Consider the following 16,873-nt stretch of genomic DNA (forward strand, 5'->3'; position numbering starts at 1 on the left):
TAAGCATGTGGCCACAAATTGTTAAAAGCCAAGCAGCAAGTGCCATTCAAAAACCAACCACACAAAACAAAAGACTCTCCCAGCCGTGTGGACATGATGTAATCTGCATTAACCCATTGAGGATGGGCCGATTTTGCTACAACACACATTCCCATAGACACCTGCCCGAGTATACTCGGGAATAGTCTTCAATGGGTTAAGTCTTGCCTTCACCTTGATCACATTGAGACACATGTTGATGATGTGCTTGGGACTGGTGCAGTAGTCCCTGGCCCTCGAGTAACACTTGAGGGCATTGCTCAGGTCGCCCTGGTCCAGGTAGTGGTCACCGAGGTCATCGTGTCCCCTCCTGGACGGTCAAGAGAAAGAAGATATCTGACCATCACAGAGACTTGGCAGCTCTGGGTATATCAAACAGGGTACGCTTTGCAGCGCACAACTTTTCTTTGGCTGTATTCTACTGCAGTCTGCTTTTTTTTGGGGTGCATGCTACAACTTGACAGTTTATGATACATATCAAAGGAGACTGTTTGAGGATTGATCATTATTTAATCTTGTAGATAAATTTTGCCATTCATGATTAAACATACATTACATTGAATACATACAAAGAAGTTCATTATGCTTTTATTCCTTTTTAATACAAAATGTATCATAATTACATGAGTATCAACTACATCCTTGTGCATGTATCATCTGCAATCCCCTCCCCATCAACAAAAAAATATCAAGCCATCAGAAAGATTTAAAAAAATGTGCTGGTCCTCTAGCACCAACAATCTGAATAGGTCCGTTTTGACTTAGAAATCATCACAAATGCATACTAGATGAAAGCAATGGTATAAATTCATAAGTATATATCTCTTAACTCCTTAGACTTTTGCCCTGTATTTGGCACAAAACTGAGGCAAAATGCTCTATCAGACTCTCATTTGGAGAGAGCTGATGGTTTCACAAGCTCAGTATTAACAACTGTACACTTAAAATCTATAGAGGGCAGCATTCCATTTCTACTGTAAGCTCTCATAACCTGTATAATCCACTGAACCATACATGTAGTTATCTCCACTGCTAGTGCAATCAAAGCAGCACACACATTGTGTGATCACAATCTGGCTAAAATACATATCAAAGAAGCCATGAGACAAAACTATACAGTGAAATGTTCAAAAAATTAACATTCAGAGTCTCTTTAATTTGTCAATTCCTGCCTATGAAATATCCTGAATGAAGGCTCAGCCTACTGTAGGTAAAGGGTACAGGTACAATGTAATCAGACATGGGTGGCTAGTTAGCAGTTGAGCAGTGGCTACTGTCTGAACAGTCTTAATCACACATTTTCAGTCTGGTAGTTTAAGGCAATTAATTCTAGCTGTAAAAGAGCGTGCCACGAAGAGCTCAGGGGGCTTGGCAGGAAGCGACAAGGTAAAACATAGAAATGTATAGTGGAGGAATCACCATCGCATGTCTTGCGATGGTCTTGCGAATAATCATGATAAAGCTTTGAAGACATTTTCAAGAACAAATCACAAGCAAATCATGACAAAATGTGCAGAAAAGTATTTTTTGAAATTCTTGCCGAAGTAAAAGTGAACAATTGACAATGCTTCCGAACCCCCGTGTTTGTATCGCAACCTTTTGCTGAAAAATATGAATGCTGGATTTTGCCATTCGCAAGCTCCTTGAAATCAGCCCTAAAGCCTAAAGGCAATGATCTGCAGGCAAGAATATCAGGTAGAGAAATCATTTCACAACAACAGCTCTGTGCAGGTGTTCAAACCAAACATAATTTGATGCACCATGCCATACCTTGCAGTAGTGTCGTACCCGAGGTAAAGTCATTGTGTAGTGCCATCTTGCAGGCCTTGAAATAGGATTTTGGAGGGGCAAGGCCATTTAGAAAAGGGCACTTTTTCCAAGAGGCCAACCATGAAAGGGCACTTAGGTCAGTCAGAGGGGCACCAAGGCCACATTGAAAAGGGCATGTTGGGTGTTTTTCTAAAGGGTGATTTTTGCGACGTTGCAAAAATTGTATGTTTTTTTTTTTTCATATTCTAACAACAAACCCCCCCCAAAAAAAAAAAAAAAAAAATACATAATATATATACAGTCAACCTCGCGTAAGTCGACATAATCGGGACTGAGCAAAACACGTCGACTTACGCGAATGTCGACTTACGCGTAAGTCGACATTTTGTCGACTTATAAATGAAAATTAATTTCCTCCGTACAGAGTAAGATTTGGATCACGGTGCGGATCGCTACCCATATATCTTACTCCTTTTGCCGCCAAAACATGCCTACTGACATGAGCAACAATAATGTTTTAGTTCATGCATAAATCTTGCGCGGGTTAGTAACGACAACGCACAATCCCCAAATCTCTAGAGAGATTTTGAGAGAGCGGGATCGGAAACCTAGGCCCGTTTCTAGACACTTAACGTTTTAAACTTGATTTGAAATATCAAAGGCAAATTCCCCAAAATTGAATTAAACTTTGCGATTTAAATTCAAGTGCGTTGCTGGGAAGATATGCGTGTGATTTCGCATGATTCTGTCGAGATTATTTTTCAGTGCCGACTGAGTTGAAATATGTGTGATTTTCCTTCCCTAAGTCGCCGTATTTGTTCTGCTTAAATTTGTATTGCCATACTCTGGAAATGACTTGTTCCCGCGCTCCGATTCGCAACATTATAACTACCGCTCTGTACGGCGCGGGCCTGTCTGAAATAAGAAGAAGAAAAGTTTGTTCATCCGAAAACGACATCTTTAGGACTACTATAACCTTCGTAAAAACAAACCTCTTACCATTGTCGGACTAATTTAACTTTGGACTGAGATTTAAAACTTCGGCATAACAAACTTTAACAATAATTCGTTATCATTTTTTTCATTGACATTTTGTGAAGCAGCATGCGTTTCGGTAGTTTGAAACGTGTAAATGTTGCGATGTCTTTCCTCTGCAAGTGCAGACTAAGTTCGGTCACGGCGAAAGTTCCGTTACGAAATAAAAAATAATGCGAGCCTTTTCAACAATAACGCACTTCCGTACATTTTTATGCGTTTAAACGCAGTTTCTAGTTTCGGACAAGAACCGCAAGTCTTTTCTGCAACGCTCTTGCGTTTTAAAAACAGATTTGCATTTGATTTTTAGAGTTGCGTTTAAACGCAATTGAGTTTAAATTTCATACAATTTTCTAGTTTTGTGTTATTATCAAACGCAAGTCTTTTCAGCGTTCCGTGTGATTTGATGGACTTGTATTTGATTTTCGGAATTGCGTTTAATTTTTAATTTTGCTTACGATAAGTCTTTTAAACAATAACACACTTCCGTAGATGTTCAGAGATGCGTTTAAACGCAATTTCTTATAGTTTCGTACAAAAACCGCAAGTCTTCTCTGCAACGCTCTTACGTTTGAATACAGCGTTACGTGATTTGATGGGCTTGCATTTGATTTTTAGAGTTGCGTTTAAACGCAATTGAGTTTAAAAAAAGTTCCCTTCAATTTTCTAGTATCGTGTGATTATCAAACGCAAGTCTTTCAGCGTTCCGTGTGATTTGATGGACTTGCATTTGATTGTTAGTGTTGCGTTTAAACGCAATTGAGTTTAAGTTTCCTACAATTTTCTAGTTTCGTGTGATTATCAAACGCAAGTCTTTTCAGCGTGCCATGTGTTTTGATGGACTTGCATTTGATTTTCAGAGTTGCGTTTAAACGCGAGTTAAAAAAAAAAAGTTCTCTACAATTTGCATACAGTTGCATTTAATTTGTAATTTTGTTTACGAAATAAAAAATAATGCAAGTCTTTTAAACAATAACACACTTCCGTAGATGTTTAGAGATGCGTTTAAACACAGTTTCTTATAGTTTCGTACAAAAACCGCAAGTCTCCTCTGCAACGCACTTGCGTTTAAGTGCAGCGTTCCGTGCGATTTGATGGACTTGAATTTGATTTTTAGTGTTGCGTTTAAACGCAATTGAGTTTAAGTTTCCTACAATTTTCTAGTTTCGTGTGATTATCAAACGCAAGTCTTTTCAGCGTGCCATGTGTTTTGATGGACTTGCATTTGATTTTCAGAGTTGCGTTTAATTTTTAATTTTGCTTACGAAATGAAAAAAATAATGCAAGTCTTTTCAACAATAAGGCACTTCCGTCATTTCCGTATAATAGATGTATAGAGATTTATTTAAACGCAGTTTCTAGTTTCGTACAAAAAACGCAAGTCTTCTCTGCAACGCTCTTGCGTTTAAATACAAGTGTACATCGCTGCGTGTGATTTGATGGACTTGCATTTGATATTTAGAGTTGCGTTTAAACGCAATTGAGTTTCAGGTTCGTAACAATTATTCTCTAGTTTCATATGATTATCAAACGCAAGTCTTTTCAGCAACGCAATTGCGTTTAAATGCAAAAGTTGCGTGCGATTTGATATCACCTGCATTTGATTTCTTGAGTTGCATCATTAGTTGCATTGTAATAAATCTTTTTAGAAAGGGCCCTGGTTTTAATACCGCTTCGGAATAATCAACGTTAGAATAATTCTTATTCGGATTTACAAAAACAGGATGAGGGGGCACATACCCCCCCCCCCCCATACTTTTTGGGGCACCATCAAAATGTGCCCCCTTTTCTGGAATATGCCCCTTTTTAGGAGAATGGGACCGATTTTGCACTAGAAAGGGCAACTGAAAGTACAAAGTATACAAAGGGGGGCACACTTTTTCCTAAGGGGCAGTTTTAAGAACAAAAAGGGCACTTTGATGAACAAAAAGGGCACTTTGAGGAACAAAAAGGGCACTTTGAGGAACAAAAAGGGCACTTTGAGGAACGAAAAGGGCACTTTGAGGAACAAAAAGGGCACTTTGAGGAACGAAAAGGGCACTTTGAGGAACGAAAAGGGCACTTTGAGGAACGAAAAGGGCACTTTGAGGAACGAAAAGGGCACTTTGAGGAACGAAAAGGGCACTTTGAGGAACGAAAAGGGCACTTTGAGGAACAAAAAGGACACTTTGAGGAACAAAAAGGGCACTTTGAGGAACAAAAAGGGCACTTTGAGGAACAAAAGGGCACTTTGAGGAACAAAAAGGGCACTTTGAGGAACAAAAAGGGCACTTAGAGGAACACTTTCAACTAACCAGCCAACCCGTGTTCACATACAGTGTTACGGGGGTGGGGGTTCTGCACAATTTTTTTTTACATTTTATTTCACTTTTTTTCGCATGCGTGCCCTCGATTACATTTACTTCGAGCATGCGGGCATGAATGCAGAGCGAGAGAGATGGCAATTCTCGCAGCCGTCCGACATGCCTGGCACATGGCTTGCGACCACTTGCTCCGCATTCCCCACAGTAACACACGCATGCACATACTGCACTCACCCAACGCGCTCAACCGCTGATTGCGACACTCGACGTACAGACACCATCAACGTACTTCCGTACGTACGCGCGAGCACACTACGAATAGGACTACTAGTACTACCTAGCTAGTAACTCTATGGCCTCTACGCTGCGGAGGCAGTCGGAACGGTCAAAGCCGGTAGGCCGTACCGTACGTACATAGGTACAAGTGTACGTACACGTCGTCTCGTTGAGTTTGAATCAGATATATTGGGACGCGACTGAACTGAACAAAAGGTATGATATTCGAGATGAGGAAATTTGTTCAAGCTTTATTGAAGTGTAGACTTTGAGAAAGGGCATATTATACGTCATAAACAAGAACTTTCATTCTAAAAGGGCACCACGGCCACAAGAAAAAGGGCACATTTTTTTTGGCCGTAACTTTGATCACGGAAGAAAGGGCATTGCGGCCAACGAGAGGGGCACCGACGGCCATGGCCGTCGGTGGCCGTCGGTTAATTCGAGGCCTGATCTTGTGTTGATATGATGTAAAGTTACACACTACCATCATGGTGGCCAAATTTTAGCAGTCAGTCATAATGATTCCAAAGCCGATACAGCCATGTTATGACATTTTCTGCCACAATTACAATAACAATAATACTACTTTTTAGATTTCTTCTTGAAACATGCTATCCAATTTTTAACTTTAAACCATTGAGGACGGTTTGATTTTGCTACAACACGCATTTCCCATACACACCTGCCCGAGTATACTTGGGACTTGTCCTCAACAGGTTAAATGAGATCATTTAAATTCAAGAGCCCAGCACATGATTATTTTACATCTTCCATAGACTGGTAATGCACAGTGCGGAGCATGCCGACTGTGTGTGACACTGAGATCACTGGTGTAGCTTGTGTGAAAAGCACTGATACTTGGATGTTGCTGCACTACTAAGCTAATTGTTGCCACAAAATTTTCTTCCATGAAGTTCTAAAGATTACTTCCACCCATCTTTTGATAAACCATGTACTGCCCACCCCCCCCCACAAAAAAAAAATAAAAGATAGACATTAAACAAAATAGCAGACTTATATTCTGTACCCAAGGGTACCAAAAACCACATCTTTTACAGGAGTACTGTCTGACCTGATGCTCTCCTTGATGGAGTTTGTCTTGTAGTTCTTGAGGTCGGTGTCAAGCTTCTCCAGTTTGAGGGCAGCCTTCTTGTTGGTCGTCTCGATCCACTGGGTGTCCAGGGATGGAACATTGTGAACCACTCCCGCTACAGCATCAGGCAGCACCGATGGGTTGGATCTTGGGTATTTTAAAACGGGAAAAAAAAGGAACACAAATATACAGCAAGTGACATTTATTGGTTGGATAAGAAGTGATAGTAATAAAAGAAGAATAGGAGAGATGTTGGGAGTTGATGAATGATATTACTCATACAGCCACTCTAATAAAACAATCTACAAGCACTAAGATAAATGACAACATCTTGTATCATATCTTGTATCATAAAATCTTGTATAATATTGTGACATTTAGAGTCTACGATTTAAGATTGTATACAATAGTCTTCACACTTTGTAAAAAACGAGTATGTACATCCATTATCATAATATCACAAACTATTGTAGCAATGTAATCGCAAACTACTTAGTGAAATGGACTTGAAGCTTTAAAAGAAAAAAAAAAATTTAAAAAAAAGTTGCCACATCAGTCAAATGTATCCTACAACTACATGATCTACAGCTTACACAGCATCAGTGAGTCTTCTGTGTACCATCTGGTACATGTGTGTGTTGTAAGTGGTCTGTGTATAGTTGAGGGCCATGCGCAGGGACTCAATCTTCAATCCTGGACAATGGAGGGCGACAAACATCAGCCTGTTGATCTTGGCCAGACCTGTGTAGCTGGTTGCATAAGCCTCTACATCCTGTAAATAGGAAACAACAGAGAATATGCATATCATGACTAGTAATCTAAGTGAATGTAAATTTGACAGAGTATCAGAGCTGTAAAGAGAGCAGTCAGTCAATGTTGTGAATGTGCCCAGAGCATTATCATCGTCAGAATTAATGATGTCAAACAATACCGCTCCTACCTGCACAGTAAAGTTTCGGATGAAAATAGTTTTTCACTCGTCAGTCAATACTTGACTACAAAAAGTCTATCAATCATCAAGGATCTGGGTATGTAAACTCATAATGATTCAAACATCCACCTTTCAATGCTGCTTGACAGTTTTGTAATTTCATCCCCAACCCAATCATGTTTGTACACGGGAACTCTATTATATCAACTTGTTATGGACCACTGAAATTTCCTTGTTATATCGGGTTTCTCGTTTAAATAAATCAGGCCTACAATGAAAAGAATCTAAAAGGAATGAGACTTACCCTGCAAAATAACCTTGCCATGTCAGGTACCTTTCTATATCCCACCTCATAACAAGGTTCCACTGCATCAATTATTACATGTGTGCACAGGCAGCAACTACACACAGATTAAACAGAGCTTATCGTTCTGGTCAGCAACCAAAGGAAAACAAATTCATGCACTGTAAAACCAGAAATGTTCATATGCATTTTAATTTCACAAATTTTGTAAAATTCACAAGAGACAAGATTCATGAAATTAAATGCATGTGAAAGTTCTTGTCTACACAAAATGCATTGAATACCAGTGGCAATTTTCAAATATTTCAAGCTGCAAAAAAAAAAAATGTTGTTGGCTCCAATTCGTGAAAATTTCATACTGTGAAAATATCTTAATGGACAGTAAATGAGAAGTGAGCAACCTTCCTTCCCAATACTTACCAGAGTGGGATTATCCACTGAATATCTCAACTCCTCCTGCGACTCTGATCTCTCTGGCGGCAGGTCCACCTGCATGGGCTCCACAGGGCCCTGGTCACAATGAAAGCACAGTACAGATACATTGTGACAAAAGTAGCACAGCAGCCAGAGCTTGAACATCTATGTACTAAGTTTGTTGATTAAAGGGAACCAATCCTTTCAGATGTAGTTTCTCTTATTCAACTACAGTATGCATAACATATTTGATTTATTCATTGTAAATTTGAGCTAAACTGGACAAGAAATAAGGAAGCCACAGCTCTTTGAATAAATGAACTGTAGAGGGTGATAAATTAACTCAGGGTGGAACTGGTTGATGTGGACAACTCTCCACTCATTTTCTATACAAAATTTCAGTATTTTAAAGTTATTCTTGATTCTGGAACATATTTTTACTGCACAATATGCGCTTGCAAAATGCATTCCTTCGTGCCATATTTGGATGTCACAGAAGGAGTTATGCTTATTGTTGAGAAAAGTTGAAGATTGTGAAATTTTATGAGTATTAAACCTTGGAGACATGTCCACAAATATGTCACAAGCTGTCTACTGCCCTCTACTGACTGCTGAACTTTGCAAAGCTGGGATTTTCTTATTCCTCGCCCGATTTGATTCAAACTTGCAGTGATTAATTCACCCATATCAATTATTTGAATAAGAATAACTTCACATGAAGGTCTTGGTTCCCCATAACAATCTTGATTTACAATCTTTATCAGTGAATCACAAGTATTCTCATTGATATGTAGGAAGACACTCCTAAGTACAGAGTGTGAATAACACAAGGTCAGCAAGTTTTTGTGCACACAAAATAATGTACAGATTTCCAAAACAATGATCCTCATATTAAATGATACTTAATAGGTAGCACAAGTGCAAGAGGTAGCATTCTAGCACATGTGGGGAGGAATGCTGCATGGTATACATGTATGTATTTATACAGATCTCTGTAACTGTAGAGGCTTAAATAGTATGGAAAATTGTGACCCGCTACAACAAAATGGTCCTAAAGTCGCGCACGGTCGAAGCCGTGAAAATCGAGTTTGAAGTTAGAGCATCAAAATTGGTCAAAACTTACGATTTCCTGAATTTGACATATTATTAGAGTCTGACATGTCTTCTATCATCTGTCGAAATTTTGAAGCAAAATGATGAAAGGAAAGACCAAAAAACAGCGCTTTTCTGGGCCATGTTTTTTGGCGTTTCAACGAAGCAGAAACTGGTTCGAACATTTGGATTGAGCGCCACACATAGGCTCCGCCCCTAACAACAACCAGAGTGATCTCATTGGTCAGTTTGCTGCTTGCCGCTAACTGAAGCGTGAATCTCGCACACTGCCCAGTCGACTGGTGCGTGCGGGCGGGTTGCGCTATGCCTAGCCGCTTCTCCTGACATCCTGGTCACTGATTGGTCGGTGAGGAGACCGCCGACGCTGTGTTTGAATGAGCATTTCGGGGGTTGCTAGGGCTTAACTTCTATTGTCCGGAGGTGAATACTGACTTGCGTGACTCTTGATTGTGATTGCGTCGCAAGGAGAACTTTTAGGGCGCTTTTCTCGAAACAGTGATTTCCCAGACGTCTTGACATGCTCTCTTTTAAACATCGATATCTCTGCAGCCGATTATTTCTATAAGACGTGTTATATATCAATTTAAAGCAGAAAGATTACGGCATTGTGTTATGCAATTTTCAAATAATCGACCTTGCCCGACTTTAGGATCATTTTGTTGTAGCGGGTCACAATTGTTCATTGGTTCTGAACTCCTGAGAACTGCATCGTGTAATCATTCTTGGCCATGATAGCAAATACTTTAAAGCTATCACTAACATTACTCTGAATGTAATGGAAACAATACTATTCTATATTCAGACAGAATGTATTTTTTTCCTTTTTAACCCAATGAGGACAAGCTGATTTTGCCATAACCGGCATTTCAATCATAGACTCGTGTACTTGAGACTAGTCTTCAATGGGTTTTAATGAAGTGGCCAGATCTTAGGGGTGTAAATAGTACATCAGGTTGGCAAATCTTGTATTTCTACATTTATCTATCCTATTTTTAAATGTTAAAGTGGCAAGTTACTAGATTATGAAAATTTAATCTGATTACCTATTATTTTAACATTCATATTATACTTAACTATTCATCTACATTGTATCATGCTATTGTCGATTGTTCTATATATCATGTAGTCATTGATCTACTTATTCATATCTAAAATTTACTATTTAGGGTTAGTGAAAAAAATGGGCAAACAATTTCATGCCAATATGTTACAAGAGTGACTTTCATTTTCCTTTTCAAACATTAAATTAAACATTAAATGTTAAATGGCGAGATGTTTAGGAAGAGTGGTCACAAGCATCAGTAGTGTAAGAGAAATTGCAGTCTGAAAAGTGGGTTTTGGACAGAGTAAAAATGTCTGGAAACAGATTTAACTCTCAACTCTCATCCCTGAAACATGCTAGATGCAGAAAAGTGGGTGGGCTCCCATGCATCATGGCATGGATGGGGTTTGAGTCCTAGCCCAGCAGCAGCGCACTGTGGGAAGGCACTTTTTTCCTCATAGCCAAATCTTTTGTGGGAAACTCAGCCATGTACAGTGTATTATGCAGGAGAGCCACATCCTCCCCTGTCCGGGCCTTTCCCCAGAGACTTATTAAACTTTTAGAATGACAGACTTCCCAATGCTTCACCACAAGTGTCAATGCTTCATCACAAGTGTCAAGTGTGCACCAGTTGGGGGGGGGGGGGAAATTTCCATTTAATTAACTCTTACCCCCGTCTGGTTTCCCTTCATAAATTTAGTAAACAGTTTAAGTCTTGGGGGACTGACAGTTTCCCAAATTCCATCAAAAATGTGTCTACGAGATATTTTCATTTGAATTAGCCCCCCCCCCCCCCCCCCCCGTATGTAGGGGCATTAATCCCGAACGACAAAGGGGGAGGGAGTGGTAAACATGTCGTTTTGTCCCCCCCCCCCCCCCCAAAAAAAAAAAAAAAAAAAAAAATTCCCAAAATGAGGAAAATTTTCTTGCTTTTTTGAAAGAAAACTGTCCAAACATTTCACAAATTGTGTAACAGATTGTTCAAGTTCAATTCTGAAAATGCAAAATCTCCCTCGTGTGTGGGGAGGGTGCCGGCCATGCCCCTGATTGGTCCCCTTCCATACACTTTGGGGATTGACAAATTTCAGAATAGTACACAAAGCAGTTAACAAATTGGACTGGTTTTTACTTCTTTACAAGAAATAAGTATACACCATTCAATGCATAATAACATGCATATCGGCATCATACCACTAATTTATCTCCTCTCTATGACTATAACAATAGGGTGCATGAAATCAGATTTCTTGACTTTAGACAGCTCGACAGCTAGGGTCTAGGTGCAAAGTTTCAGATCATTGCACTTTTGCAACAATAAATGAATAACATAGGAAAAAACAGATGCATCTTTCACTTTTTAGTTTTATTTTTTGTCTGAGCAAAACTGAGACACAATATTACTCCATTGCATTGAGTCTAAGGATACTTTCTACAGAATTATGATTTTCATTCAACATGTTCATTAGAATCAAGAAGGACCTAACGTCAAACCAAATGTTTATCCCAACTTTGTCTTTGTGACTTTATGGAGATCTGGACTAAATATGTGACCCGCCACGACAAAAGGATCCGAAAGTCACTGACGGCTGAGCCAAGAAAATCGTGTTTAAGGGATGGTACAGTATTGGTGGAGATGAGAATTGGGCTTTGAACTTTTTATGAGATATCGCATCAAGAAAATACTTGTGAAATAGTACAGAGCGTACCATTTTAAGAGGAATTCAAAGTTTATTTGATGAAAATTGGGTTTGGAATGACTGAAACATCCAAAAACAAAGTAAACCAAAGCGATCATAATGAAATGTGGGTCCCACACTTTATTAGAATCACTCTGTTTTGGATATCTCAGCCATTTTAAAACCAATTTTCATCAAATAAATGTTGAATTCGTCATGGAATTACACGCTCTTTCATTTTTCATATTAAAGTGGTTTCTCATTATCTCACCAAAAAATGTTAGAAACCTGAAATTAGGTCTCAACCAAAACTATACGATCCCTTTAAAGTCAGATCAATAAAACCATCAAATTTCTGTTTTTGGCATAATTTTGTAGACTAATGTTTTTATCTATCATCAGCCGAAATTTTGAAGATAAATGATTAAAGGAAAGCCAAGAAATCAGCACTTTTCTGGGCCATGACTTTCATCGGAACAGAAACGTGTCCGAATATTTGGATTTAGCGCAGCAGATAGACTACGCCCGCACCTAGCAACGAGGGAATGACCTTATTGGTAAGTATGTTACATCGTCGTTGTGCGTAGACTGTTGGCGCTAAGTTTGAATGAACATCACAGAGGTTGCTAGGAGCATGAAAATTGTCTTATTGATTACCTTGATCATTATTGCGCTGGAAGGAAAACTTTGAAGGCGGTTTTCTCGAAATGCTGATTCCTAGACCACTCAAAATGCTCTCATAAAATTGATATCCACACAACCAAATACTTTTAATGAGAGCTGTTTCATAGAACTAAAGCGGAAGAGTAAGGGAATAATGTCATGTCATATTACAAAAATCGACCTCCCCAGACTTTCAGATCCTTTTGTTGTATAGTGGGTCACATATGCTCTTGTAAATTAAAATTAAGTAACACGTTAGTTTGGTCTTTGGAGACTTAGTGAACTACGTCTATCGTGAGTATGTCATAGTCTGCTTATAAATAGTATCATACCAATTCATACATGCAATAATAGGACCATCACTGAAAAATTAAACATTGGTGAATTCTGAAGTCTGAACTTCAATGACTTCTGAATCATTTGTCATCTACACTGTAACAATGTTAGGGCCTAAGCCAAGGCCTAACCGTTACACAACGACATGCACGCCCTGGCGTAGCCTGACCAGACACTGTGCTGCGCACAGGGTCTGACATGTGTTAGTGTTTCAACGTTGTAAACAACTGTCACTATTGACGGCAAAATCACATAAAATACCTTTTATTTTGTATGATTTTAAGAGTAATATAATTGCAACACTTACCTACAGCATATTTTCCTGATTGTTGAGTTGAATTCGGCGTTTTGTTGGTATCCAGACCTTATTGTTGAATTTTTCGGAGTATAGATCGTGCGGTGGCATCTTTTCCTTCGAGAGCTTCAAAAAATCAACAAACTACCACGCATGCGCATTCAGAAGTGGTTGCTTTTTACCTACGCCCGTGCGCCCGTGCGTTTCATGTGAAAACTTGTAGTAGATCCGCACGTGCTGCACCGGCAATGATATGACCTTTTTAGTCGGGGTCATCCGACTATCTCATCACTTCCGCCCCGACTACCTACGTTGTAGTATACGAGAGTGAATGCCGTTCATATAACACGCAGATGAGGAGTGAAGCAGTAAGGACGTTTACAGACCTGATTTCAGCCACAGATTTCGGTAAGTTTTTGACGTAATTAAACAAAAAATCGCATACCGATTATTGAATGATGGTCATAGATTACGATAATTCCTTATATTTTAGTTTTCCAAGATTAATAAAGATATTCAAGAAGGAAACAGTGAACCATAACAACGTCTGCGAAGGAATAGAGGTGCAGCGCTGTCGCTTCGTGACAGCGGCTGCGTGTAGTTAGCCCTGGCCAGGCGGTGCCACTGCTAGAATGGCTAGTGATCGACTTGTTTTTCATTTGAACCAACAATGATAGACTAGACTAGTCAAGTTCGAGTGTGCGTCTTGGCCATTGCATTACATTACGGCTCCGTAGGCGTATGAATTAAGTTTTACTAAGATGGAGTCTGCCTTACTGGTCCTAGGCCTTAGTTTACCACATAACACATTGTCAATGACCTGTACACATTTCAACATACGTGAAAAAGTAATATGTGGGACTGTGTCTCAGAAAGAAGAAAACAGAGATCAAATTTGCATTCTTCTTAAATGATTATATGAATTCATACGGCAAACCACAAATGGAAGACAATGGCAGTATACTGTAAATATTACATACAGTTGCACAAAGGTATTTTACCTGCATATACATCGGGTGAGGCATGTTGGACATGAAGAAATCAGCGCATTAACACCTGCTGAAGTAACCGGCAAAAAATCCTACTGCGATCCGTATGATATGCGCTACATACATAGCATAGGCGCATACAGGTGTAGCATGTATACAGCGTCTAGCTGAGCTGAAGCAAGGAGTCAAATAATAATGCTCTCCATAATACGCAGGGCCAGGGGCGTCAATGGGGAGGGGGGGGGGGGGGGGGAGGGGGTGTGTGTGCAGTTGCCCTCCTATGGGGGGGGGGGGGGGCAAACATATCATTTTGCCCCCTATAATTCCTGAGATGAGAAGATTTTCTTGCTTTTTTGATGGAAAATTGTCCAAAACTGTCATGATTCTAATTCACGATGAAAGGCATCCAAAGAATAATAGGTGTTAAAAGGAAGTTCATAAATAAGTTAGGCCTAGGACCTATAGGTATTCCATGCTGATTTCTATGGCAGCAATACTACAGATTAGATTACTGATCAATCAGTGACTTATGAATAGTTCACAAAGCAATTTAACAAAATGGAACGGTTCACCTCTCTACATTGTACAAGAAAAAGTAAAGACCATTCAACGCATAATCAATATTATGCCGCATACCACGATCTCCTCTCTACAATGTAGGCCCTAAAATATTTATAACGATAAGAGATATAAGAGGGTGCAAGGAATCAGCTAAGGTCTAGGCCTAGGTATAAAGTGGAAGTGGAATGAGAAAGATGCGCTAAAGCCCCCCCCCCTTCTTTTTTGTTTATTGTTTTGTTTCCCTTTGTTTGTTTGGTTTTATTTTATTTTTTTTTTTGGCTTATCAGCTGAAGAAACCCCGTTGCGCTGAAGGCTTTTCGCTTTTGATTTTGTCTTTGTCTTTGTTGTTGTTGTTGTTTTTGTTTGTTTGTTTATTTGTATGTTTGTTTGTTTGGTTTTTGTTTGTTTGTTTGTTTATTCATTTTTATTGTTAACTCATGAAACGCGGAAGTGGATCCCCACTTTTGAAAACGTGGCGCCGGCCATGTTAGGTATTTAAAGGTCCCCTTGAATACACCTAACACTCGTAGGGGATTGACAAATTTCAGAATAATGTATTTCATCAAAGCTAGCTTAGTGTGCTTCATATCTGTCACTTCAATCAAGTATATTAAAAAGTTCCCTCATTCTCCAGTGTCCTCTTTAATTTACCCATCCCCCACTCGGTTCCTATCCATACAATAGACTCGGCACACTTTGGGGATTGACAATTTTCCGAGTATTTCACACAAAATTTGTGTGCACCAGATCGTTCTATGTAAAGTCTAAAAATGCAAAAGCTCGGTCGTGCAACAGATGTGGGAGGGGACTACCCCCTCCCCCGTTAACTTCCATGTATCACTGTAAAGCTTACACTGTGATGTCGCACACGCGGACAAGAGCTGAGATATCGCGATTTATGTAGTCATTCAGTTATCTGTGAATATTTTTCTTACTTGTTTGATAGGGGAAAAATCCAAAAATTTCTCAAAAAGTGTGCATCAGATTGCTGAATTTTAGGTCTGAGAATGAAAAATCACTCTGGTGTGGGTATACGCCCTCTCTCCGCTCCGTCGCTCCGCTCACGCACGAATAAAGGTACATGTATTCCAACGTCTGTACATAGTATTCCAAGTTTTGTCCCCCCCCCCCCCGCCCCCAATCGTGAAAATGGATTGACGTCGCTGGCTCTCAGTGATCGATATAGGACTAAAAAGGTCCTGAACATTACACGGTTGAATATAATACAGTCTGCTGGTTTTTTTTTTGTGTGAAATTCAAGGGTGATACTAACTTTGATCGCAAAATGGGTTAACATAAAGTCGGATACAACATCAGATAAAGCAAAATAATACCTTTCCACAGTTTCCAGTGATATATTCTTGAACTTCAGATTACAAAAGGATGTCCCCTGTCACTCCTATTATTTTCTTCTATAATCTTATCAGCTTTAATCGCAAATATCTCATTTTAACGAGAATTGAGTAAACTTTTTTTTATAGTGTATAAGTCCCTTCATTTCATTTCATTTCATTTCATTTCATTTCATTTCATTTCATTTCATTTCATTTCACTCATTTAAGATTCAACGATTCAACAGCAGTCAGATATTTACAGTGGCGGATCCACAGAATTCCGAAAGAGGGGGCGCAAAAATTATTTGGTGCCACTTCCATAGGTTTAATCAGCTGACAAAAAAAAAAAGAAAGAAAGAAAAGAAAAAGACTTCAGCGCAATTTTGTAGTGCAAAAATGATTTACCTCTGACATTTTTACCTCTGACATTTTTACCTGGCACAGCAGGCACACCCTTTAATTTTTCTTTTTCATGTCTTTTATTCCCCCCCCCAAAAAAAAATACAAGGGGAACGCCCCCTGTGCGCCAGGCCCGTAACTAGGGGGGGGGGGGGGGGTTTCACGGAGTTCGAACGAACACCCCCCCCCCCTCTAGCGAGCAGGGTCCACTTGAACAAAAAAAAAAAAGTGAAAACTTCTTCCCAAAGCTCCAAATACGACAGAAGAATGATTTTTAAAGATAAAACAACAACAACA

The 16,873-nt window shown here is 39.5% G+C and overlaps 1 protein-coding gene across 1 annotated transcript in view; it reads right to left on the reverse strand.

Moving 5' to 3' along the window:
- Positions 1-14,378, reverse strand: part of LOC140231447 (COP9 signalosome complex subunit 1-like) — a 38,121-nt gene extending 23,743 nt beyond the window's left edge. Inside the window, exons 1-5 of the mRNA XM_072311573.1 lie at positions 14,295-14,378; positions 8,175-8,264; positions 7,113-7,291; positions 6,499-6,666; positions 214-349 (exon numbers count right to left, since the gene is read on the reverse strand). Of these exons, the coding sequence (XP_072167674.1) occupies positions 214-349; positions 6,499-6,666; positions 7,113-7,291; positions 8,175-8,264; positions 14,295-14,327 (606 nt within the window). The 5' untranslated portion in view covers positions 14,328-14,378. The remainder of the gene's footprint in view (positions 1-213; positions 350-6,498; positions 6,667-7,112; positions 7,292-8,174; positions 8,265-14,294) is intronic.
- Positions 14,379-16,873: the final 2,495 nt, after the last annotated feature.

Source organism: Diadema setosum, chromosome 8, assembly GCF_964275005.1.
Source record: "Diadema setosum chromosome 8, eeDiaSeto1, whole genome shotgun sequence".
Lineage (NCBI taxonomy): Eukaryota > Metazoa > Echinodermata > Echinoidea > Diadematoida > Diadematidae > Diadema > Diadema setosum.